The sequence below is a fragment of the Heliangelus exortis genome, chromosome 14, assembly GCF_036169615.1.
Source record: "Heliangelus exortis chromosome 14, bHelExo1.hap1, whole genome shotgun sequence".
Taxonomy (NCBI): Eukaryota; Metazoa; Chordata; class Aves; order Apodiformes; family Trochilidae; genus Heliangelus; species Heliangelus exortis.
The window spans coordinates 5,707,084-5,734,348 of record NC_092435.1 but is presented as its reverse complement, the minus strand read 5'-3'; the positions used below and the strand labels follow the sequence as shown (position 1 = coordinate 5,734,348).

The following is a 27,265-nucleotide window of genomic DNA, read 5'->3' as shown; positions in this document are numbered from 1 at the left end:
TGAAATTCATAACTCATTTATTGAATATATATATGCAAGGATACCAATAAAAAGAAAACTAATACTGCAAACTACAACTTTGGAAGTAAAGCCAATATAACAGGAACAAAATATACATAGCATTGTAGATAGGAATGCATTCACCCTCTTTCATACATTCCTTGTCTTTACACCTGATGTAAATGTATGCTAGAGCAAAAGCTGCAAATATTAGTCTAACCTGAGTGCTTTTTGACAAGCAACAGTTCTCCAGGATTCTTAAAGGGTTGAGATGTCACTGCTGACCAAGGAGTGTGCATTCATATGCCTATATTGTAACTGCTCCAACAAGTATATAAATCAAGAGCTGCATTCTGGTTTTTAATCTCCATCACTAATACAGTGGAATCTGTTTCTGGTGATGTGCAAGAAGAACTACTATTTGCTATACTTTTCATTCTCTTAAGATTAATTCCATCTAATGAGGATTAATTTTCTTGTCAATCTGATTCAGCATATTAATATTTTTGGAATGCACTGATTATCATCTGCCAGTTAAGTCTGATACTTCCAAGAGATTATCACCACTTCATCTTTCACTCTGGTTTAGCAGGAAGTTATTTCTCATACAGGCAGCAGTAAGAAGAAAGCTCTCTTCCTTTATATTATATGTTAGGGCCAGATTCAGTACAACCACACCACTCTGAGTCAGCATAGCTCCTTGTACCTAAAGATCAGACTTTGTGGAGTGCAGGTGTAGCTCCTACTGGAGCCTTATCACAGAACCTCTTGTGTATCAACACCTGCTGAATGAGCAGATCTTTCATCACCTGATCTCTTTCATCCTCACTTGCCACACTGATGCTCACATTGAACCAGCCTTCCACCCTTCCCTAAAATTGAGGGATAGCACAGCTGACGCTGCCATGGTGTTTGATCACCCCTTGAGACTCTGGCATTACACCTCAAGTTATTTGAACAATATCCTTCTGATGCCTGTCCCTCCTTGGTACAGCCCTTTCTTGGTGTAGCACAATGGCAGATCTGTTAATACAGAGATACAGCATGTTGGGGAGATTTGGTAATACAGAGATACAGTGACTTGGGAAGAACCCTCCCTTCTCAGAGGGTTCCAGGCATCTTAAATAGCACACACAACTCTTGTGAGCAAAAGAAATGCCCAAAGGCCAAAAAACAAACAAAAAAAATTTTAAAAAATTAAATAATGTGAAACCAGTTTCATTAGACAAATTTGATTAAATTCATGAGTTCTCTGATTGTGAGATGAAAGCAGAAGGTGCCTATTAAAAAAAAAAATCTCCGTAACAAATAGACTGCATTAATTTAACTACCTAATTTAAACATACCTATTTCACCTATAGAGCACTTTCATTACTTCTAACATTTCTGGGAAGGCAGTAGATGCTCCAGAATAATCTTCAATATATGCTTGCAAAGATAACCTTGCTTTACAAAAAAACCCAAAACAAAACAACAAACCAAAAAAACGACAAACCAAAAAACTTCAGACAGACTGTCTGAAACTCCAAGCTAAAATACACATAAAAAGACAGTAATGGCAATATTTTGTCTTTAAAAAATGATGTAAATGCTGTATACTATCATACATTATCATGCTTTTTAAAACTACAATTAAGGACATGAGATGTACAGTACATACACTGCTGAGGTACATTTCTTCTAAATATTAACACCACGACAGAATTACTCCCCAGCAGGTGATGCTACTTGGGAACATATAAATACAATTTTTACATTGTAAGGCACTTTTACCCAGCATACATGAGTTGAAGATGGTAATGACAAGTTAGAGGCTTGTAATTAAAAAAAAAAAAAAAAAGATTTTTGCTTTTGACTTTGTTTCTGTGAATTATGCATTAATGACAGTTTAGTCAGACCATCTCAGCACAAAGAGGTAACAGGTAAACCAGCCACTTACTTTTCTGCTACCAAAAGGTAAAGTGCTGTTTTGGTTCTTCAAGGAATGAAATGGGGTAATTTGTTTCATACAGATGAATTATTGGACTGAATAGTATACTAAGCAACTGAAACACTATGAATTAGAGCTCAGTCTCCAATACAATCAATATGCTGGTAGATCTACCCCATGCAACCTTAGTTAAAATACAGTAGCTGCAAACAAAGTGCCATCTTTCCAGGGGAGGGCCATATCTGAGGCACAAATCTAGAAACATTGAAGCACGTTATTTTGCATTCTAAAACCATTCTGAGTGGCTGAAAAATGTTCATATTCTAGGAGAAACAAAACACCTTGATAGACAATTTCAATAATGGATCTGTCATTGCAATTCAAGTCACGCTTTTAATTTTGAAAGTTACAAATACAAAATAAAAATGATCAATGGCATCATGTCTAGAGCAGTAACTGAATATTTTCTGTACAAAGCAATATTTCTTTCCAAAACGGCATTATTCTCCAGGAAAGCAAACAGAAGTGATTGAATTCTAACAGGTAAAATGTTAGAAACTCCAATATACATTAATTGAGTCCCTCAAGACATTAAGGGAATGCATAAGAAGACAAATGACACACATTAAATCTTTTAAAAATACAAGTAAAAAATGCTACAGAAACTCATGTTACAAATGAACTGCGTTTGCAATACCCATCACAGAAGAACTGTAGCAGTTTATAGTCAAATCAGTGTATTTTGCTTGTATCCTTCCTTCAAATCCAGAAGTTTTGTTGAGAGTTCAGAGTGAAACAATCAAAACCCTAAACAAGCAACAAGGTGATGCGATAGCAACGGACAAACATGTGGACTAGATTCAGCTTTTTGGTTTTATTTAAGTCTGAGAATGTGCTTTAACAGACCAATTGAAGAAGCTAGTAGCCATCAGAAATGACAATGTGTTTTGAAAACAGTCAGAGGACTGACCTGTTAGGTTTGGTATAGCCTAGATCTGATTATTCCCTAAAGGAACATCAAACTCTAGCAAGTAGAATTCCATGACATGATTGTTGACTTGACAGGAGAAAAAAAATAATCACTAAAACAATAAGGATGATAAGCGAAGTTTCTCATATAGTGGTCATAAGATTAAAAAATAAATACCAATCTAGCAAAAAAAGGTTGTTTCCTCATTCTTCTTACAGAATATGGGACCTTTATGGGTATTCTGGACAAAACACAAAGTGTTCCACGCACCACAGAACACTTGAGGTATGGACATCAGATATGGTGGCTAAATTCCATAGTGAGTTAAGAGTTGTAACTCTCTGAGGGAAAAGAGATCGGGCTGCAGAGTCCAAACATCTGTATAGTAAGGTTTTAGTCACACTTACTGAAGTGTTCTTTGTAAATCAGGGACACAGAAAGAGGTGGGTGGTTGGGGAAAGAATGAACTACAGCCCTTTGGCATGAGTTCTAAAGCTCACAGCTCAGAACCAACAGCTGCTCAAGTAAATCTCCCGCAAACAATGCCGGGCGGGCGGAATGAGCAATCACAACAGGAACAACCTGAAATGTTCAAGCGTGCCTTGGTGTACACTGAGTCCTTGTCTACTGTGTGCTTTGCAAGCAAAAACAGAGAGCAGCTTTCCCATGTATCGCCTCCATAACTTGTGTATGAAGAAAATGCAAAATTCACAAAGTACCAGCTTGTTGCCACCACAAACTCGTCCATGTTGTTAATTAAACTAGCTAAGACCTTCCCTCGTTGCATGAATCCACTAAACAACTTACACATTCCAAATCTTAAGGTTTTTATTCAGTCCAGAAATATAGATCTTACTTCATTTCAATGTCTGCCTTAACTTTTGACACTGTACATATTACATATCATTTATATAGTGTTTCATTTTTTTCCAGACACTGCAGACTACAAACTACATAATATTGACATGTAAAACTCTGCCACTTACTGAAGGCTCACACACATGAACGTTTCAGGCAGTTCAATGAAATTTCTAACAGAGCTGGGTAGTAAAAAGTTACTACCCTTTTCTGATTTTAGAAAACAATTTAAAAGAATTAGTAGTTATGATGTCTTAGCCATTCCCAGTTCTATAACTCTGTCCCTTGAACCTGTTTAAAAAATGATGAAAACAATAGTAAATTTAAAATCATACAGAAAAGCATTTAGCAGCTCTGATATTACAACTATATTTAGCAATAAAAACGAGGGCCTCTCTTCTTATACTGTTACAAAGTCAGCTGGATTTAAAAAGCAACAAATCCTCCCCATGTTTCTATAGTATGCCAATAAAAAGTACTTATCTGCATACACTAGATTTAAATATTTCACTGCAATAAACTACATTAACTGTATATTGCCTTTCAGTCTTGGTAACAGATCTGTCAGGAGTAACTTCCATACCTAGTTTCCATTGAGCTGCTGCTGAGGAATGTCATTATGGTCAGTGCCTGTTTTGCCACGGCTTTTACTTTCTCGTTCTTCATCCTCTTCATCTCTTTCATCATTTCCACTATGGTTTTTACAATAGAGTCTAAAACAATAAGAAAAACAAAGGATAAAAAGAGTGAGGACTTCTCCTGAAAATCTCGATTGAAACAAGACTTTCCTCTCAATTCGTTTTGGGATGTGCTACAAGTCAATTGCTAAGACTTTTATCTCATTTATGGTTTTCAGTCAAGCATCAGGTAAAGTGAGAAAGAAACCAAGGTTGAAGACAAGCCAAGAAACCTCGAACCACTGCAGTTTTCAAGAGCTGCAACTACACTGCTCAGAGAATGCCCTCGTGTGGGCTCAACCAGAACCGCAACGACACTGCAGCCAAGCCGAAGCCACAGGGTCCAAAAACCAGAAACTAAGTTACAAAATAGATAGGTAGATAGATAGATAGATAGATAGATAGATAGATAGATGGATGGATATGGAGGAATCGTGGCATAAACTATCCATGGTTTCCTCAACATAAATTACAGATTGACCCAGGAGGAAAGCATAATACCATTTTCTACTAGTACAGAAATTTTAAGTTAACTGAAATACTTTGCAAAGCCAACAATCTCTTAAAAATAACATTTGAAATGAAATAATATTCCCTTTTTAAAATAACATACTTGAGTAGCCAGGTTAGTGTCATGAAATATCTTCACTTTCACTACAAACTCAAGAATTACACAGGTCCTTACTTATAAATTCCTCGTGACATATTCTCAATGTATTTAGCTTTGTCTTCTACTCCACAGTGGTAATGGTATGTTTTTATGCAGGCTTTGATTTCACACCCAATAGTAGCACCAGGCTGGCTGCAAAGTGTGCATTTCTGTGCAGGAGAAAGAAGAGAATGTTCAGCCTTTCATTTCAGTCCCTTGCCTCTTAGCATTCAGATTAGTGTCCCTCATACTCACGGCTACCCCTCAGGAACACAGTAATGTGTCTGGCAGGTCATCCTTCCAATGAACAGTTAATCAAAGATATTGTAAAAAAGAAACTATATTTTACTAACCTATTAAAATATGAACACTAGAATTGCATTGAAATTGCTACATGATTGCACATACTATAGCATTTCCAGAATCATTTTTTTGCCACTGAAGTTAGTATGTTAATATATGAAGAACTTCAATGTATTTTGTTTTCAATTAATGATATGGTGAAGAATTGGTTGTTTCCTCCCTCACATCCCTACAAGTTTCCTAGCACTTTAAAAACATCCTTAACTTTATTAACATACAATGTGACATATTACCAACAGCTCCATCTTTGAGGCCATAATACATTTTCATATTAAAACATATTACAACAGTTGAAAATATATCACTGCAAGAACATATTTTCTAAGTTTATTTGTAGTTTTACAAAGTGTACCTTTAGCTAACTCAGGATCCAAAGCTGTTACTCTCATATAGTTACAGGAAAACTAATAATAACTATGTACATTGTCAGAAAGAACCCTAAATACCACATGCCCAAATACCACTAATTTTTAAGATTATTCCTAATTGGTTACCTATCCCAAAAGTTAAAATACATTAAAATTGTGTTTAGAAACAGATGGAAAAGATTGCTTCACAAAAGGAAGGAGACACAGCTATATACACCTCAATATAACCAGTAACACATTCACCAAATTATCTGGATACATACCATTCTTTTTCCTCTCTTGATTTCTTGAAGTACAGTTTTTATATCAAAATCACCAAACTCTGCCCTTGAAGTTGTTGTTAGCTGGACAGTGCCAGAAGAGAACAACTGTAAAACAAGCAAGTCAAAACAATTTTAGGTCACCAACATGATTAGAAATATTTTTATGTGCAAGAATAACTGACCATTGAACATCTCCCTGTCATCTCAGACAGCAAGTGCCTCACCAACATGCTATGGAAAAAACCCACCATACCCAGTAATTAGTATGATGAGTACTCACTCTGATATGCACCTGACTGCTTTAATTACATTTGTTGCTTTGGATAAATTTTAAAAGACAAAGGAATAGGCAATAAATAATGACACGATGAAAACACAAAGTAATAAATGGGCAATATTATCAATTACACTGCTAAATTTAGGAATATCCCATTTCCTTCCCTGTGATGCATGTATAAATCAGCTTCACAACACAGTTGATGTCAATATACCTGAAAAACTGTGAGGGAATGACAATAGAGCACAAAAGCACCATCCCTACTATCTAGTTCTGTACATTCAGTTTAAATTGTCTTAAAACTGATGTTCAGGTACACAAAGTAGCAAAGAATACCCCAAGACTCAAGGTTGCTGGCACCCACCAGTTCTCTGCTTAGTGAGGCTCAGTAGGAGACATTTAGTACTCTACAGATGGCCTGGGAAATTTATTAATTTTGAGGTCCAACTTGAACCACTGAAGTTTGCCACTCAAAGTCCTGCTTCATTCATAGAACAAATGACACGAAAGATAGTCCTAATCTGCTCATGTTCATTGAAATTAGCAGATTCTTTTAATGCTGACAGTTCTATAAATGTGATCATCTAAAGGCAATGGCAAGGGTTTTCTAGAACTTCCATGTTCCATTCTACATGAGACACACAGCCTGAATCCACTGGTCAGAAAATTAATGAAGTTCATGGGTTTTTCCCGGATTTTGTCTGAATGTCTGTCAAGTAAGGGTACTTTATGTTTCAAGTGGATTCTTTTACTTAAAACTGTTTTCTGTTTTTAAAATATTTTCTATGCATTTAGATGCTAAGGGAGCATTTTTAATAAGCTCAAACATCTCCCTGAGCTAATTCCATCTCTTAGCACGTAGCCAACTTTTATCCGTGTTGCCTGCAGTGAAAATAAATGAATTGCTCATTTTGCAACACTTCAGTGCTTAAAGAGATCATCAGCACACAGACAATACTCATGCATAATTACATGTGAGGGTACTGTATTAAAATCTAAAATAGCAATTCAGACAAAATTCACATAATAGACTTGTTAACAACAGTCCTGTTACTCACCATGCACTTATAGTGTGCTGCAGCCTTTTTGGCATTAAATATATGAAGCTTTCCTCTAGCTTCATTTTCTTCTTCACCTGCATGACAGAATCCACATTTAGGTTTTGTATCACTGGGGCTGCTTCTGTGGGGAGACCTGTCTCTCTGAAAGAAAAACATTTCACTAAAATATACTGCTGGGTTACAAATAAGGTTGTAATTTTAAAAGCCTGTGGCCTCCAGCTGGAGGCTCAGACAAATACAAATTTTAATTAAAATTATATTTGCAGAGAAGAAATATGCAATTCTGTCTTCTAAGAAGTTTAGCATATTTACTGCTTACATAGGAACTGCTTTCTATTTCATCTGTGCCATGTGAGGACGTAGATCTAGTGTCTTCTGATTGCCCTTTTAAATTAGTTTTTCTTGGCTTTCCCTTACGACCCCTCCTTTTTCCTTTGGGAGGTGAAGGCTCCAACTCGTGTTCATTGATATTTTCTTCTAAATCTGCTTTAGAAGTTAGAAAAGATCATCAATTCTCAAAAGTTTTATGTAAACCAAACAAAAAAATAATCCCAAAACCACAGAAAAGAAAAAGCATAACTTGTATTTTGGTCACATATAAAAATAGCAATTTCCCCCCATTTATTACAAACATGAAACTGCAGATTCTGAAAACAATATTTACTTTTTTATACATATCACACAGCTTTGCTTCTTTATAACATATGAAGGTTTAACATTTCTTACAACTTCTACTTTCAGACCCAAAATGTGTCCTTGGATACATATATTCACCTCAACTTAAAGTAAGACTCATATAAACTCCACTAAAACCAGAAAATGTTTTCAGCCATGAAATAAGCTTTTAATTATTTTTTTCAAGAAGCATAACTCAAGTGCAGATTGCCCCTGATATTATGCCAGTGTTTCTAAACACCTCTTTCCTTGCCTTATTAATTGATACCTTTTGACTCATGAAAAAAATTCACCTCTTTTGGCTCTAACACTAGCACCAAGTTTTAAGACAGAAGTGTATTTTGCCTCCATGAAACAAACTTAAAATTTCCTTTTTAGTTGCTGTATATTTTTACATCTACAGATAAAGCAGCCACCAGTTGACAGAAAATCATTCACACTGACAATATCCCAGATAAAGTATTTATGGAACACTAAGAATATCAGAACATATTTTTTAATACAGACATACCAGAGGTCTGACAAGTTGCTTTGAAAATGTCAGCTCAAATGCTGAATGCTACACAGAAATTTAGCTCCATATTCTACCAGACTGGCCTTTTGATTACTCAGAGTTCTAGAGCTAATACAGATCAATTCAGCAAACTTGAGATTGCTTCCAGTGTGATCTAGCAAAGTTGTATCTGATATTGAACACAGAAACCAGCTCTGTTCAGTCACTAACAACCTTCTTGATCAGCAGCTGCTCACAGGAGCATCTTTATTCTTTTAATATGCAACAACCACCCCTGCACAAAATGCAAAGATGTTTCAGCAGACTTGTTTAAAGAAACATGTGCACACACAACTACAGAACTTTCTTCTCAAAATCCAAATCATGAACATCATTATGAGTCCCCAAATGGAAGGAAATCCTAATCAGAAGGTTTGGAACATCCACTTTATACATCAATGGACAACTTAGTTGTGGTATTATTATTATTCATACTACTACTATTATCACCACTGTATCACTGTCTCAGTATCCAAACAGGACATTTTGAGGCTAAATGCTGCTTTGCCAGAACTGGTATTTCTTCTCTATTATCATGTAAAAATCAAAATAAATCACATTTCCATCTCAGAATTAACACAGACTCAGCTACACAAAAGTTTGAAGTCAAAGACTTGCACACATTCCAAAGCCATCAACTTGGGAGTAGAAGACAACTGAACTACTGCCCTGAGACCTTGCAGACAATGGAACCCTGAGCTCAGTCTATCACATCTGTCCCTGAGACAATGTCTAATCCCTAAGAAAACTACAGCTTCTTGCACATTTATTAATAAAAGGACATAAAACTAATCCAAAGACATCACAACAGGTGATACTGAAACGTAATTCCACCAAAGCTTTAATCTGTTGTATGGTTAAAAAGAGGCAAAAGTTTGAGAATTTATTAATAGAGATTTGCAATTTGTTTTGTCTTTAGATGACAGATAATTCAGCCCATAAGCAGATATTCACACGTTGCTACTAAAATGCATCAGTCTACCACAACATGCCTGTGCTTCCATATAGATACTATTGGTTTCTAATTAAATTACAAGAGCACCATTTATCTTATTGTGTAAAAAGAAAACAAAAAAATAAAATACATGATGACGCGAATTATCTCATGAAGTAGTATTTTCTTCTCAGAATTTACTGTCTGGCATTATTTTTCATTTACCATTAACTTGCTAAATTAAATACTTAATTTAGGTACCAGACCTCTCAGACTGCATACAGCAAATATTACAACTTGAAAATCTCTCTAGAGAAAAGACATCTTTTTTATACAGCCCCTCATCAGATGAGCTCTCCATCAATGTATTAAAAGAAATCTGAGAATCGTTGTCTCTACTTCTACAGATTTCTGAAATCATAAGTGCTCTTTTTGAAAAAGAAGTCTTGCTTAAGTATTGCATTCGTGACCCTTTAAATAACATCAGCAAGTAGTTAAAAATAATCCTTCCAAAATCATTCTAAGGATTTCCCTACTGTATCTGATGAAGCAAAATGTAGTCCATTCACCAATATTCCTTATTTTTCTAAAGGTTTTTACCAATTCTGGAATTCATAATGCTTTCTACCTCTTAGTCCACACACTTATTTCCTAAATAACATTAAAGCATATCCTGAAGTATATCTCTGTATATCTCTATATGTCTTATATCTCTACAATCATATTTTCTAAACTGGAAGTGAATCATAGTTTCTAAAAACTAAGTACATGTTAAGAAAACCAACTTTTTATAAGAAATGTCACAGCCTTTTTACAGATTAAGTTCCTAAGTGCTATTTTCTAGTCTACAACTATTAAACTATCTAAAAAGACCAAGATTGCAGAGGTTTCCTCAAAGTAAAAGCCCTTTTCTGTGCTCAAAACTAGTACTGCCAAAAAAGTTGAGAGTTCACTGATATCTAGATGTTATGTGGCCTCTTGACTAAAATAAAATTCCATGCAGATTTATGGCCCCTTCTGCTGTATGTGACTTGGACCTCCAGATTACCACCACTGAGTTGTGAGGATCTGCTCTACCACATCTATCTGCAAGACTGGAACCTCAAAACATTAAAAAGTTTCCCTCATTTTTAACAGCACTATGACCTAGCATAACAGTACAGGAAGAAAACTGCAACCAGCTTTAAAATACACCTGCCTTGGATGATCTGCTTAATATATAATTTGGTTTGTGCCCTATCCCTCCCCTCAAGCCCACTGCCAGCTTACCCTGTTTCCCTGGCATCTGATGGTTGAGTGTTTCCAACTTCTCATGTCAGCTTGAACTAAGGAAAACACAAAAAGTTGTTCAACTCCTCCCTGACCAGTTAACGTTTTATCATGGATATCACCCATAATCTGAGTATCCCTAGATATTCTTCAACTGCCCCCCATCCCATATCCCATCACTGTATTGATTTTTAAAATAATCACAATGTTCTCAAATAACTTTATCTAAAGTCTTCAAAGGAAGTATCTTATCAGCTTTCTTCAGAAGTCCCTAAATGCTACATCTGAATAAACCAAACTCAATGTGCAATATGGTCTGAGAAGGAGGGGTGGGGGAAGAATTCAAGAGAAAACATTCAACATTTTCAAAAGCACCTAAGAAAACAATATTGTAAATTCAGATGAGTGGAAAGATGAACAGCAACGAGCCCCGAATTTGCATTTTAGAAATCCATGAGCAGTAAAAAGTACCAGAAAAAGAAGACCAGCAAAATGGTGTATTACATAAACTGTTAGCAGGGAGACTCAGCTTCAGAGAGAAATCTAAAAATTCTCCTTTGATCACGACTAGAAGGAAAAAGGATCAAGATGTTTTGCTGTTTAAAGTAAGGCTTGGCAGAAAAGAGGTTGAGATATCCCTGATCTATTCTTAAAATCATCAGCTGCACCAGCTTAAAAAGGGAAATCACCCTTTTCCGAAAGATAAGCAAAATAATAAAACAGTTAAGTGATTTAAAGGTTGTGAAAGAACAAATAAAAGGATGTGTACAATAAAGGCTTACACCACTCTCTGTATCTACCTCCTACATTAACTTAAACAATTGCCCAAGTGGGCCAGAAGCAAAGGGGGAAGATAATAAAGTGGCTGACAAGATGCATTTGCAAGTAGGACCAGATATGAAAAGAAGCCAAAATGTAGAATGTGGAAGTGGCTCAGACAGGTTAATATGTAAATCTGAAACCACATGTATGTATTTGAAGCTTTATAGTGCTTATGGGATAAGAGAGAAACTAAAAATTACAGAGAACAAAATCAACCTAACTAGATTTTTATAAGATAAAGAGAATATAACCAAGAAAGGAAAAATTACTTCAGCATGTTAAAGTAAGATGTCCTTAAAATATGGCTGAAACCCAATGAACCATATGTGGCAACATCATTATTTTAAATTTAAAAGAATGTAAAAAAAATGGAAAACCTTATTGATCAATAGCAAAAATGTAAATGCATCTCTAAGCATTACTAAAACCCATAGATTTGAATAAAAAGACACTCTAAGCAAATACAGCATCAGGTAAGCCAATCATGAAATAAAAGTAGCTATTATCTACAATGATGTGAAATTAACAATCAAAATGCTGAATGCAATTTTTAGTGTTCTGTTTTGCGTTTTTAAATGGAAAAAGATGAAGTTACATGAAACATATCTAATCTGGAGTAAGTAAGAGTGGAAAGGAAAAAAAAACCAAACCCTTAGATCCCATCACTAATACGTTTTCCAAAAGTACCAGATAGCTCAAGGAACTGATAACTTGTCCAAAAGCTATTTTTGACTGAAGAGTATCTATGTTATGAAGTACCAGAAATTATTTCTTTTATTTAGTACATTTAACCTAGGAAATGAAAAAAATAGCCCTCCATAAACATACAATCTAAATGCTTTTTCAAGCAATTGCTGGCAAAGACTGAAGACAGACAACACATCAGCTTATCTGCAAAATCAAAAAGCTGATGACAACTGCTATGATAAACCTGGTAAGTATGACTTAGCTGACCAAGTTTCTAGTTGTGTAACATCTTGCCTAGACAGGAAGGAAAATCATAATGTAATCCAGGACAGCTCCTCAGATGGGCCAAACCATTCACCATGTTACTTTTATATTCTTTTCCTTTTCCATTAGCTGTGTGCTTTTCCATAAGCCAACAGCACTGTGATGCCTCTGCAAGATCTCTCATTAGTCTATAGTGTGTAGGAGACTGCTAACTTACTGCCTGGACTGCCTGGTTTTGTCACAACAGATGGCACAGAGCTGATGCCACACTCAAAGCCTCTTTCTCCAGAAGACAGACAACAAGAGAGCTGAGTTACCAGTGCCTTGGAAGAATTTTTTCCCATTCAGCAGCAGAACTGAAATGACACTGAAGTGCTGCAGAGCTGTACACCTGACTGCATCAGTGCACACAATGCTGAGCAAGCTTGCTGTGAACAGTGGTACAGAAAATGCAACTATGAACAAACACTGATTAAAGAAACCAAAGATGCACCCTACCTATAAGGCACAAAAGTTTCAGATGCTTTCCCTGCCAGCCTCTGGTTTACACAGTGCTTTGAACAAGTGCTCTGTTGGATATAGATTGAAACATCTCTAAATAGGTCTCACAGATTAATATTATCCTGACTAAACTTACTGAGCAGTATGAGAAGCACAGACTGTGTTTGATCTTTAGAATGACATGAAAAGGATGCTGAGACAGGGAATGTCCTTATTTCCATTGTGGAAACATAATTCCCTGAGGCTTTGAGTAGAGCTACAATAGGAATTATGGACACTCTATTATTTGACCCCACAGTTCCCAAGCATCTATTTTAAACATTTAACTGTAAACAGTCACATGATTGTCTTCATTATTCCTTATTTTACTACTATGTAAACGAAGAATAAAATTACATTCTGATCTTAAGTTTAATATAAACTATTCTCAACCAGCTCAATTTGTTTCAAATCTAACATGGAGAACAAAGCAGCCCCACCTGCAGGGAATGGAAAGATACCAGATTTTAAATTTTTCAACAGTTATTTCCAGTGTGTTGGAATAAATTCCAATAAACAGTTCCAAAACCTTAGTTCAACAATCCTCTATTTTTCATAAAGAATAAATGCAATTGTAGCAAACTCAACAGTAATTCAACTAATAGTTAGCTGTGATTTTCTGAAGGCACTGGGACCAATGCCTGTAACTGGAAGCTTAGACTGTTTGCAGAAATTGCAAATTAAACCATTACCTGAAGTCCAGCTCAGATTATTTTGTTAGATTTGTAATTTACAAGACAAAACTCTAGACCTGAAGCTTTCAGCAACTTGGTTTGCTCCTTTGAGCAGGTGTCTTCAAATCTGTCGACCTCACAGACACAGCCTAGGACAAAGTGTGAGGGTGCCTCACTCCTAATGTCCTGTTTAAAGTTTCTGGGAACACAGCACGGAAGAATCACTCTGAAATATCCAGACACAAAGGAAATAGAGGAGAAATACAATTTCCCCATTCTATGTCACCTGAAGGCTAGGTCATACAGATAAAGCAGACAAATCCACTAGGCAGCTGAAACAGATAATGAATTTAAGAGCATAATACTTTCCTGCCATGTTTCCTATTTTTATATTCAAAGAAAACAAAAGGCAGTTCAGGAGCTCCTGGCAATTAAAAGAAAATTAAGTCCCATCAGTCATTAATTCTGCCTTGATGAGCAGAGAGATACTTAGCCTGATGAATTCTTGCACTACTTGAACTTCATGACAGCAATAAATACACTCTAAGAGATCCATTTTAGTAGGTTTTAACTAGGTAAATTTTATTCCAACATAGGTCCTTCAACCACATTTCCATGCAGCCTCAAGAATTTTTCTCCGTTATTAAATAGCTAGCAAATGTTATTTTTAAACTAGAACTTCTAACAAAAGGTGCATTAGCCAGATCTCACACTTGAACAAGTACTGCCTCAAAAGCATCTGCTTTCTAGGGAAGGGAAGGAAAAAATCTCACTATTATCCATCAGTACTGCCTACAGAAACCACACAGGTCTGGACTGCACCAAATCGAAGGCTGCTAAACCTCTTCCAACATCCACTAATAGAAGACATATAATAAAAATACTTGGCCTGCAAGAATTAAATCTGGATAGAGAGAACAAAAGATAAAAACCAGATGTTCTACACTGACCAAGAAAAAAAACACCACCACACACCAGCATCCCAGAGCAGGAGCAATATATTTCAGTTAAAAAGAACTGATAATTCCAGTGTCTCTGTCTACCTATACTGAGTGACTTTACTGCTATGTGCTTTAACTATTCTGTTATGAAAACACTGCTGAGAGCAAAGATTCACAAAAATGAAACAAAAAGTGGAAAAAAAAAAAAAAAAGATGCTATGTTATAATCAAGAATCCCTAGCTAGTCTATTTGCTCTTCTCTGCAAGTCTTTTCCAGTTCACACTTAACCATTTTTTCACATTTAAATTCCTTGCTGATAATGACATGTTCCTCACAAAATAAACAAACAAAATAAATATTCATCTCACTCTCCAACATATTCAAGTTACCATTTCCCTGAGCAAACTTCAGCATTGAAATATTATGAAACAAACCCTCCAAAGTCCCATCTTAAACTCTGAAAACCATCCTGTATATTTATCTTCTAAAAGTAATCAGTTTTCAATGTAGCAAAATATCACTGCTATACAACTGGAGATAATGGTTTCTGAAAATCCTTAAAGAAAAGCACAAAATCAAATCCTGCAAGAAATTCCAGTCACAAAGAGTCATCCATTGGCTTTGGGCTCCATGCAGAATTGGAGGCAGTTTTCAACAGATGTCAAACACTGAGCCATTTTTGAGTAAGTATAAAAGACTATGTTTAAATATCAGCTGAAGAGATTAATCTCTCTCTGGACTAAAATGTCTTTTATATTCTGTTTCTGCTGGCAAGTAAAACAAACCCCAAAACGAAGAAATAAAGTGCCAAACTACAAGATAATGTGGACCTGTATCTTTTGAGAATTAATAGCACAAGTATATTGCTTTTCATGTTTAAACCTGGTAATAATACAGTGTTTTATACAAAGCATGTGACAATAATTATGGAAATAGACTAAAAAAAAATTATCAGTTTTCATTTGAGATTTTCTACTGCCTCCAATCTCTTTCTGAACACTGAAGTAACATCCAAACCTTACCATTAATAGATATATTACTCATGGGATAAGAAGTTGTATATTATCTCAAAAACAGATTTGGCAGAAAGAGACTGAAGTAATTTATGAAATTTGATCTTCAGTATGTATTCCTCTCTAGCTAAATCTGATTACACTTCAGATGAAATTAATGCATAAAGTAAACTAACTGTTTGCTTACCCAATTCAGATAAGGTTGAAAAAAAGGAAAAGTACCTACATAAGTACACAATAGCACAACTGCCTTGGAATTTTAACAGACCACATGGTTTATCTATGCTTGTGGCATATCACCCTTCATGAATTTCACTACTCCCCTGTGCAAAGATTCACAGCTTTTATGAATGTATCCATACAGCTTTTTTTATCAGAATGACTCAGAAATGTATCTATAAGTGATCTGATCACAAAACTTTTCATTTACTGTTGGGTCCTTCTTATTTGAAGAGTTAAACTCTGTTTAATCATTTAAAATATAGTGAATATTTAGGAACATTAGTAATAGCAAAAACAAGCTGTGGCCTGACAAAATACTAATTTTGACAGTTAATATTGTGAATATTTAACTACAACTATAAGCCAGCTTCTCCCATAAGGGAATGCATTACTTCTACCCAAACTTTGTTTTGACAGAACATCAAATATTTCAAACATCCTAAAATTTATGTTTTGGGTTTTTCTCCACATCTCCCAGTAATTTTTAAGGAAAATACAGAAATCAGATGGGCTTTCAAACTCACTGTTTCTCAAAAAATGTAGGTCTAATTTTTACTGACAACATTTATACTCTCCAGAAAAATTAAATTTAACCAAGTATCTTTCTACAATGGGAAAAATTTATATTGAATAATTTTACCTTCAGAGTTATGCGTAGTTTTCTTGTGTTTTCGACATAAAATCCTATAAACAAAGTAGTTGAAAACTGTCAAGTCAGTCATGATTCACAGATTATTTACTCATCTTTTAAATTTAAATGCCAGTACATTTTTCTCCCACTCACTGATACATAAATCTTGCAGTGAAAATACTCTTTTCTAGCACATCACTATTTTAGATGCCACATTCATAATTAGATTCTTTTTTTTGCAACAGTTTTGTTTAGATTTCAAAGTGGGGTTTTTTTTTTGTTTGCTTTCTTGTTGTTGCTTAAACAAAAAACCACACCAAAGAACGTGAAATATAAATACAAAAATAAACATAGCAAATAAGTAATAGTTACATGTATATGCCTTGTGAGGGTTTCTCTCTTATCTGAGCTTTATCATGCAAAGCACAGTAGTAGTGATATGTCTTGTGACATGTTTTCACATCACAGCCAATGGTTGCTCCAGGACAATGGCATAAAGAGCACATCTGGAAAGAAAAAGAAAGCACAATTCATGTTACTGGGGTTTTAGTATTTCCGAGTTAAAAAATAACGTAGTAACCACTCGTGGTGACAAAAGTTACCCACTCAACATCACTCTTCCTGCTCTCAGATGTTTTTCACTGTTTCTTTTAAAATCAAGGGGGAATTTGTTGCAATTAGACAACTGTACATAAACCATCATACATCAATTATCAGCTCAGTAAGAAAATAAATAATTGACTTTTGCAGAACCAGTGACACAGATATTCAGCTAAATATCCCATGCCCAAGGATGGTCTGGTTGTATCAACTGTTTCAGAGAAGCTAAAACCATAAATTATACCTATTTAATTCTGAATTGCATTACAAAGGTACAAAAAAAAAAAAAAAAAAAAAAAAAAGGCACTCATTCTACAATGAAACTTGCAGTCAGAGATACCAATGACCTGCAAACTTACCCTACTCTCGTTTCCAAAATACTGAGTTTACTGAAATACTTATAGAACACAGTGATTTTTTTTTCAATTAGATTAAATTTTGCTGTTTATACCTAAATTGTAGGAAAACTAAAATGGAAGCCTGATGATTTACTCTTCTTTCCCAATGATTAATTCTTCTCATATCAGACTCATCGTTACTTATGATAAACCTATTCTTCTAACTTGTTCATTATCCTTATACTCTGTTAGGAAAAGGAGTAATTGATAGTATCACAATATTTTCCATATTTTCCTCTGTATTATTTTTACTGGCATAGTGCAAAGAAAAAAAAAATAAATCAGAATTTACCATCCAAATGCCCTCCAACCAGAGCTTTTTGTTTGTATCCTGCATGTTGCTTCCCAAAAGTTCCAAATGATTGAGAATTCCTACCTGTGCAATGTAGGACACTCCCTACATACATCTTTGTAGAATACATTTTCTGTCCACCACACAAGCTTAGTCAAGTCCTTCTTGTTAGTCTCAAATATGCCAGATAAATATATCAACACAGTTATGTGTAACCATCCTGCTTTTATATTTTAACAAAGTGAACTGAACAGGAAAAATGTCAAAGTCTTGGATCATCTCCATTCACTCCTCTGCAGTCTTCAAAACTGTATAGTTATAAACCATTCCCTAGTTGTTATCTAATTTGTATGGGTATTTTAAATCAAAAATATATTAACACATTATGGTTTATTACATATTAGTGGCTGATCAAAGCTCTTTATAAAAGCCCAGTTTGAAAGTATATCCATCCAATCAGTTTTACTCAGTACTTCAGTGTTTCAAAAGCCAGAGATGACTAAAAGAAAATTCTTTTTATGGAGACCATGATTTATCTATATGAACAAAACAGACAACAGGAATTTTTATATCGATTTACTGATCTGTTTTCTGACAGAATAAAATATTTATTCCATTGGCAAGTCCTGCTGTCCAAATAGTCACTGTCAACAGATTAATTAATTCCCAAGCTATACCAGGTACATGAAAAGTCTGACAAGTTGCAAAAGAGGTAAGCTCTTTAAAAGAAAATCCTCCAATGCACAGCTAACAGAAATAATAATCACATCAGTGTCCTGTACTCCCAAATGTTTAGACTTCACCAGTTTTTATGGCTGGCTTGCTAAGGTTTGAACCTACAAACTTTTCTCAGGCAGAAGCATATTACCCTCAGAAAGGCTCTTTGCTTCTGTAATGAACAGACCTTAGGTTTCAGTGGGTACCTGCTCAGCAGCAGAGTCTCCTGAAGGAAGGCAATGATGTAAAATATGCCTGCAGATAAATTTAGTCCAAGCTATCAATATAATGACTTAACCCCAAGCACCATGCTGAGATATTTTTGCTCAGTGCTCCCACATAAAACAACAGAAAGCAGAGATCAGAGGGGGTGTCTGGGCTTTAAGCTTCCTATCCAAGTCAACGGAGAAGGATTCCTCCAGAGAGTAATTCAGAGCTGCAGTTTTATGACAGATACTGACAGAGATAAAGCACCAAAATTAAGATCTTAAATTATCTTGTAAATTCCCTCCAAATAGGAAACATCTCAGCACTGTCAATCTACCAGGTTAACCACATCCAGCTTTTCTGCAAAAAGCTGAACTAAGTGCCTGATCCACTGCAGCCAGCAAGCTCAAACACATCCAACTGTTGCATCAGTGAGGGAACACGAAGAAGCAAAAAGACAGAAACCAGTGACAGACAGAGAAATAATCAACAAAAATATTTAACAGACACAAGAATCAGAAAGTTTCTTTGTGATCTGTAGTTCCATTTACTACCATCTTCTTTGGAAATCCCTTACATCAACATGAATGACTTGTGTATAGTTATTTCTTTTGTGTCAGACAATTAGAGCAAAGAAAATTCCTTGTATTGGAAAAGATTCAGGTGAAACACTGGATGAAGTAATGGACTATTATTACTTAATTTTAGTTCTACAATGCTACTTCAGACTAGTCTTAGTTGTCCAAGAACTGGTAAATATGTTAAGAGTGCTTTAAATAACCAAGCTGAATATTTTTCATGTGATGGGTGAATTAATAATTTGTTTAAAAATATTTTGAAAAAGTCTCAGTCGTTTCCCAAATGGAAAATTTTAGAAACAGAAATAATGAAATAGCTGTTTGGGAATTAAAAGAAAAAATCATCACTGCTCTGTTTTCATCAATTTGGTAGACTAGTAATCACTATTGTACCCACGTACCTCATAAGATGCCTATATTCACAAAATAATCTAGTAAACCAATATAAAAGGAAGCAATAAAAGTAACCTTACTAGTTAAAAACAAATTTGGCAGCAAAACCAAATACCAATAAAAGCACAATAATACCCTTGCCAGGTCCTAGGGGGTTAATTCTGAAACTTAACAGAAAATATTAAATAGAAAGTACTGGATCAGATATATTCATTCAGGAAATGCTATTGTCTATATGAAACCCATCAAAAGGAAAGCCAGGCATATTTTGTGAAAGTTTTCAGACTTGCTTGGAAAACTCTGCATTTCCAAAAAACCACCTACATTAGCCAATGAGAAAAAAGTGACTATAAAAATTTGAATTCTGGATATTTTAATAATTCCACAAGTACAATATAATTCTTAAAAGAACATGTTAAAATGTGAACTGAACTTGACTGAAATAAACAAACTACTTCTTATCCTTTCCCAAAGACTATACAAGAGTTGGTTAACAGACATTAAAGTTCCATTTCAGTGTAAGTATAATAATATCTACTGAGGGATGGGGTTTTTTTTGGGTTGTTGGGATTTTTTTCCTAAATCTGAGCCTAATTTTACTTCAACATCTTCCTCTCTAACTTGTCCATTACCTTAGAGCTCACACAAAGGTAGCACTTTAAAAAACAAACCCCAGAACTATATATATAGTAGAGTGAATAACTTCAGATAAACTGCAGAGAAGGTAAGAAAATACCAGCTTCCATTTTCAGGAGCCAAAAATAGAGACTTACCAGTTTAGTGCCTCTCTTTATTTCTTTCTGAATATCTTCAATAGAGAATCCACCAAGACTCTCATTATCAGTGTGTGAAGATACCAGTGCAGATGAGAACAGCTAAAATTATAAAAACAAAACTTATTTTTTAAGTTTTTAGAGCATAAATTATGAAACCCACAAAATTTTCAAATTAAAGTGATTAATCATTTGTGCCAATGCCACAGTTGGTTGAATTTTTTTCATTTGTTTGTAGTCTTTAACCACCTCACTACATTCCTTTCCCTTTTCCTGTGGGTTACTTACCATACATTTGTGATGTGCTGCCACCTTCTGGTTTTCTGACATCAATAATTGTCCACATTCATTATCTTTATTAGATCTACAAAACCCACACTTCCTTTGTCTTGAAGAGACTTTTTTCTGTCCAACTGAGGTTGTCATGATTTTAAATGACCTTAGAATGCCACTTCAATCCTCTCAATGCTACAGAAAAAAAGGTGAAATCAGCATGTTAACATCAACAAAAGGCAATTTAACTTAATTTTATAAATACTGTTTGCTTGAATCTGAGCTGTCCCTTTTTGCACTTTTCTTTACACTACTACAATGTATCCAAATAACCATGCACCCACCAGAAGCAGTATTTTTGCTGATTTTTTTATTACATTGTATCAGCAAGCAGTATCAGTTCTTCAGCAAAAAAGTTTCAACATTAAAACAAAACTTTGAATACTAAGATAAAACTTCCGGGTAAAGAAGAAATAAATCGAAAATACAAGTACAGCAATCACTGGAGGAAAAAGTTACTGCAGCTCCTTCATCCCATTCTTATGGTTATTTATTGCAGCAAAAGATTCTGTGGAAAATGTGCTACCTGTGCTTACAATAAATTCATGCTACTGAACTTCTTCAGAAACAGAAGCAAAGAAAACCCCAAGAGTCCAGCAGAGCATCTAGAACAGGGCTTGAGAGGAAAAGCTCACAGAGTGGTACAGCCAATGAGTAACCACCCTTAGATAAGGGCAGAGATAAGATGATAGAACGTTACCATTTTAGGTGTTTCAGATGGGCTGTGACAGTCAAACAGCTTTAGGAACAAAATTTTAGAAAGCTCTATGACTCATGTGCTGCAATGGAAACCTTCTCAAGACACACAGCTAATTTAGCAGCACCACCCCAGTTTTCAGTAAGCACCCCAGAGCTGCTGTTATCATCTAAGGGAAGTAACTTTAATTTAAACTCAACACAAATCACCAACTTCTCGTGTGTTGCCAGCAACATGTTTTAAAATCTAACACTGAGGCCCCAGTCTCCTGATGAGACAGACACAGAAAGATCAAAAGTAAAAATGCCTGACAAGTGCATGCATTGGCCAGTAGTAAGTAGTTTGTGTTCACTCATTTTGACCTCTCAAGAAAGAAAAATATCATAGAATCATAGAATTGGCTGGGCTGGAAGGGACCTCAGAGCTCATCAAGTCCAACCCTTGATCCACTCCCCCCGTGGTTCCCAGCCCATGGCACTGAGTGCCACATCCAGGCTCTTTTGAAATATCTCCAGGGATGGAGAAGCCACCACTTCCCTGGGCAGCCCATTCCAATGTCTCTGTAAAGAAATTCTTTCTAATGTCCAACCTAAACCTCCCCTGGCACAACTTGAGACCTCTTGTGCCCTCTTGTCTTGCTGAGAGTTGCCTGGGAGCAGAGCCCAACCCCCCCCTGGCTCCAACCTCCTTTCAGGGAGTTGTAGAGAGTGAGTTGTAGAGAGAATCCCCCTCTTCAAACAAGACTTGGTTACAGCTTTTTACTTCGGAGATCCGAGCCTGTCAGAATTGGTCCCATGGGCCATAAAAGCATCCTCCTCAGCCTTTTGTCTACATCAGACTCATCTAAATAAGAAAAGCCACCATATAGTTTGGTATTTTTGTCGGAAAAAAAAAAAAATAAAACGGGGCAGCAGAGTTGCAGTACATCTGGGCTGAGCTACAATGGTGATGGGCAGAGAACCCGGGGCTGGCTGGGGAGATTTGCATAGGCAAACCCGCCTGCTCCTCACTGCTGTCAGCCCCTCATAATGCTGAGATCACTCACTACTTCTGGAGCCCAAACCAGAGGAATCTCATTATGTTTCTGTTACCGCTGCTAAAAGATGACCCTTTTAGATTCTCACTCTCCTGTTTGGACAGATTTTCCCCCGAGTTAACTGTCTGCTTGGCAGTGCTGCCCACAGAACTCCTGCATCCCAAGGTGTCTGTCCTGGCTCTGTTGCCTCTGCTTTCCCAACAGCTTCCTTTGCTTCCCTTTGGAACTGGGAAGCAGTTTACAAGCCGGTGACGCAGGCTCCAAAGAAGAATGCATAGATTTCAGATCTTGCTGATTTGCACAAAAAAATGTGCCAATCTGGATAAACTAGTCACACCCTTCTGCAGTGGCAATGGGGAGTTCTTAAGTGTTAAACACAAAAGAATTACTATACTCTATTCTTCTAAGGGAAGAAAAACAAAACAAGAGCATTCTGTAATCCCTTCTGAGGAGAAAGAAGGAATGGTTTCTGAAGGAGAGAGACACAGATTTTCAGATGCTGCATTTGACAATTTTTTTTTCAACTTAAAATATTATTTAGGAAAATAATATTTCAGGAAAAAATAATATTCAGGAAAAAGACCTACAAAAGAGAAGTAGGAAGCAGTATCATGAAGATTTCTTGTTCTCAAGTCACTCAATGTAAATCACAGGGTGATGGGTTAGGAATATACTAACAAAATTATTTAAAAAAACTAAAAAAAAATAATTTATAATGCAAGAAGTTCTGCTATGGTATAAATAATTTGATATACACACACAACCATTTGGGTCTACCCGTTTCATTTTATATTCAGATTATATTACAGCTATATTGACAGAAATGATAGTAGTTCTTAAAAGGAAGCTCAGGGATTTCCCTGAACACATGCACAGGTTCTACTGACTTACAGAAACAAGAATTACAGCTATTGAAACAGTCATCCTTCAATTGAAGAGGCAAACTCCTATTTTAGAAAATGCAAATAATTTACTAAATATGTAGAAATTCATTAAGTGGTTTGCATCATCTTTAATAGATAAGAACAATATCTTTCCAAGAAACAAGATTATAAGGAATCTCCTTTATGTGTCCCAGTGCACTGACAGACACAGGAAAGCAGAGCAATACTAGAACCTGACACAACCTAACTTTCTGAAGTACTTTTGCATTGGATTTTTTTTTTAAAGGCTCACAGTGGAAGTAAAAATGCCAATATTTACTTCATGATGCCTGGATATTGATGTTATAACAACAGCAACAAAAAAATATTACTAAATACCACATTTTGGAATACTTACTCAGCTATAAATAATTTAAGACTTGAAAAATTATTCAAAACACAAACAGACCAAAAAGCATCAGGGTACACCAGAAAGGAAAATCACATTCTTATCACTATCAGATTAAATTACTCTGAAAGCATTTTGCAAGGATATCTAAAAGTTTTCTTTCCAGCCCTGTTTTCTGTATCACTAAACATTAACACTACTTACACTTTCCTAAAAACTGCAGAAAAAACCCAAGAGCATGAGAAGTATTTCAGCAGCATTTCATCTGTAGCCCTCTCCCTAAATTATTTTGTGTTCTCATAAACATGAGAAAACACTACCCCAGGAGCACTTTTATTTGTGCCAAAATGCACTTCTTATCCTGTCCATTTAAAAACACCCATTTCCTAAAAAAGATGAACCAAGCTACGCAGCTGTACCACAAACCCAGAATTATAAATGTAAACACTCAAAATTGTGTTTTCACCTCTTGAGTTAAATCACCCAAAAGCCACTAATCCAGTTTGCCAAGTATCAAGCTACACTTCATTGGAGCAACAAAAAAAAATGCGACCTAAAACCAGCTCAATATTTCTGTTTACCATGTTTAAAAATGAGTGAGACTTATAAAATAGCATTTAAACAGAATCTTGCTTCTCAGCTTTGCCTTTTAGGCTGGCTGACAGGAAAGGATGTACTGTAGAATCACTAGGAGATTATGCACTATTTCTACCAAAATATAACACATGTACTACAAGACATAGATTATATGTGTATAATATATATATATATATATTATTTTTTTCACGGGGCTACTCTAAACCAACCAAACATCTACCTACCCTAAAATCACAAAAGAAGAAACTCGGTCACTTTATTAAAAAATTTTGGTTCATTTGCATTCCAGTTTCTTAATGACCATGAAGGTATTTGACATGGTGCCTCTGCTAACAGTGGCACCTTTATTTTATCTTCAGAGCAGCACATATGACAAACTCAGCTGCCTGGCACACAGCTTTACTGGTGCCCAGATGACAGATTTCTGAATGTAACAGAGCAGTGCAAGTTCAATGACTCTCAGGCAAAGGATGCTCTGGGTGTACAAGACATTGTTCAGCACTAAAGAACAGAAAATCACCTGGATTCTGATTTCTATTTACTGCCTGAAATGTTTCAAGAGCTTCTGCCTGTTTACAGGTGTTAAGATCCCACCTGTATTTTCACCACAGGACAGTGACCTACATGCTACAATTACTCATGTAAAGTTTATTCTTCCTGTGTCACCTGTACAAATGTAAAATTCTACTTATTAAAATGAGGTTTTATATTTTTCCTTGAAGAAAAACCTCAGAGACCCAAGGAAAACCTACAAGAGAAATCTACAAGATTTGTGAAATTTCATTAAGCAGTGGTTTAGGCTCTCAGGAAAAGCTATTGAAAATAATTGTGCTGATTTTTTCAAGACACTCACGAGAGATAACAGGTTCCCTGCTGAAAAAAATTCCAAGTGCTTTCTGGTTTGTAGGGTCAAACACCCATCACTGGGGGAATTATTCTGGAGAGGGAAAGGGGTGAAACCAGGGAGAAGGGAAGTACCCTGGAGGTGTCTGTAGCTGAGAACTCTAAGTCACAAGTCCCATGGAAATCTTTATCTGAGAACTACGCTATACAGACACAACAAAAAGTGGGACAAGAACTTATCCGTGCCGCTGTTTTTAAATAAAAATTAAAAAAAAGCAACGAGAGGGGCAGCGAAGGAGAGGGGGAGAGCAGGGAGGCCCAACCCTGGAAAGCCTAAACAATAAGGTAACTAAAAATTACACGAAAAGAGCCTGCGGTAAGGAAGATCTGGCAGACAGCGCAGAGCGATCTTCAGGAAAGTTTCCACACTCCCACGGGGAGGGGAAGATGGACCCGATAGCGGCACCGCGGCCGCCGCCTCCCCGGGGACGGATGGGGCAGAGCACGGGAGCCCTGTGGGGCAGGGAGGGAGGGAAGGAGGCAGAGAGGCCCGCGACGTCCCCGCAGGGCCCATCCGCAACCACCGGCGGGGCCTGACCCCTCCCCGCAGCGGAGCTACCGGGGGGGCTCGGCGGGACGCGGGGCTCCGGGGAGGCCGATCCCTCACCCTTCCCGCCCCCCCGTTCCTCACCAAATTTTGGGGAAAACGGGACTGGGAGACAAGGGGGGGCGGATCCTCCAGGGAAGGAGGGCGCGGGCCGAGGCGGGCGGAGCGAGCGGTTGCCGCCGGTTCGGGGGGGAAAAGGGGGCGGGTAACGGCACCGGGGGCACCCCCCGAAGCGGCGGCACCGGGTGCCGGGACATTCCCGAGGCGGGCGGTTCGCTGAGGCCCAGGGACCGGCGTCGGGAGGGCAGGGCAGGGCGGGGTGGGCGAGCTCGGGGGCCGCCGGTTGGCGGGCCGGGGGGCGCCGTGCTCGCCCCGGGTGCGCGGCAAAGAGGCGTCGGGCGGGCTGCGAGGCGCTGGGCACTGGGTCGGTCGTTCGTTCGGTCACTCACCCGTGCGGCGGGTGGGGCGCCGGGGAGAGGCGCGGCTCAGGACACACCCCCGCCCCCGTCACCGCCGGTCGCTCACGGCCGCTCGCTCGCCGGGACCGTCCCTTTCATTCGGGGCAGGGGACGCTGCGCCGCCGCCGCCGCCGCCGCCGAGCGCAAGCACGCACGCACGCACGCACGAGCGGACGCACGCACGCACGCACGGCACGCACGGCGCGCTCGGGCCGCGGCGGCGCGACGCTGCGGGGCGGCGCCCGATTGGCGCGCGAGGCGGCGCGGCGGGAGCACGCGGGGCCCTCGAGTCCTTCTGCGCAGGCGCCACGCCGCGAGACCCGCGGGGCCCCCCCTCCCTCCTCCCCCGCGCTTCCCCGCGAGGCCCCGGAGGCGGCAGAGCCGGGGACGCGGAAGGGGGCGGGGCCGCTCTGCGCATGCGCGCTGCTCACCCGCAGCCGTTGGTGGCGGCGCTGCGCTGTCTGACCGGGGACGCGCAGGCGCAGTCGCCCCCGCCCCCGCCAGGAGCGCGCGGAGAGGCGCCCGCGCCTGCGCAGAGGGAGCCCCCGGGCGGGCGGGAACGCTGCGGCAGCGCGCGGGGGTGGCGAGTGCGCAGGCGCGCGCCTGAGGCGGGTGGAGCGGAGGCTTCGGGAGCGGTACCACGGGAGCGGTACCACAGCACCGGTACCGGGTGGGGCAGCACTGGGGAGGACCTGCCACGCCCTCCCCTGCCACGCCCTGATACGCCCTGCCGTGCCCTGCCACGCCACGCCACGCCCCGTCCCGCCGTCTGTCGCTGAGGGGAGAGCTGGCGGCCGCATGCCGGTACCTCAGAAGTGGCTG

General features: G+C 38.0%; 1 protein-coding gene across 3 annotated transcripts; it reads right to left on the bottom strand.

Moving 5' to 3' along the window:
- Positions 1–26,893, bottom strand: PHF6 (PHD finger protein 6). 3 transcript variants are annotated; one of them, XM_071758274.1, is made up of 11 exons: positions 26,875–26,893; positions 20,889–21,068; positions 20,601–20,702; positions 17,015–17,148; positions 16,652–16,695; positions 7,736–7,902; positions 7,414–7,557; positions 6,079–6,183; positions 5,121–5,254; positions 4,342–4,471; positions 1–4,049 (listed from the first exon to the last, which is right to left on the bottom strand). In XM_071758274.1, the coding sequence occupies exons 2-10, from the start codon at positions 21,024–21,026 to the stop codon at positions 4,342–4,344; spliced, it is 1,098 nt and encodes a 365-aa protein (XP_071614375.1). In that variant the 5' UTR covers positions 21,027–21,068; positions 26,875–26,893; the 3' UTR covers positions 1–4,049. The 3 variants fall into 3 exon arrangements, with proteins under 3 accessions (XP_071614375.1, XP_071614374.1, XP_071614376.1); XM_071758273.1 differs by lacking the exon at positions 26,875–26,893 and adding an exon at positions 26,435–26,824; XM_071758275.1 differs by lacking the exon at positions 26,875–26,893 and adding an exon at positions 26,435–26,824 and having other exon boundaries at positions 7,736–7,899.
- Positions 26,894–27,265: the final 372 nt, after the last annotated feature.

What these genes read in the sequence shown, in the direction of transcription:
- PHF6 (XM_071758274.1), bottom strand. Translation starts at nt 21,026, where the DNA reads ATGACAACCTCAGTTGGACAGAAAAAAGTCTCTTCAAGACAAAGGAAG. An exon ending in AACTACGCATAACTCTGAAG is followed by an intron (nt 7,903 to 16,651) that starts GTAAAATTATTC and finishes TAACTTCTAAAG; the next exon opens with CAGATTTAGAAGAAAATATC. An exon ending in AAATAGAAAGCAGTTCCTAT is followed by an intron (nt 7,558 to 7,735) that starts GTAAGCAGTAAA and finishes TTTTTCTTTCAG; the next exon opens with AGAGACAGGTCTCCCCACAG.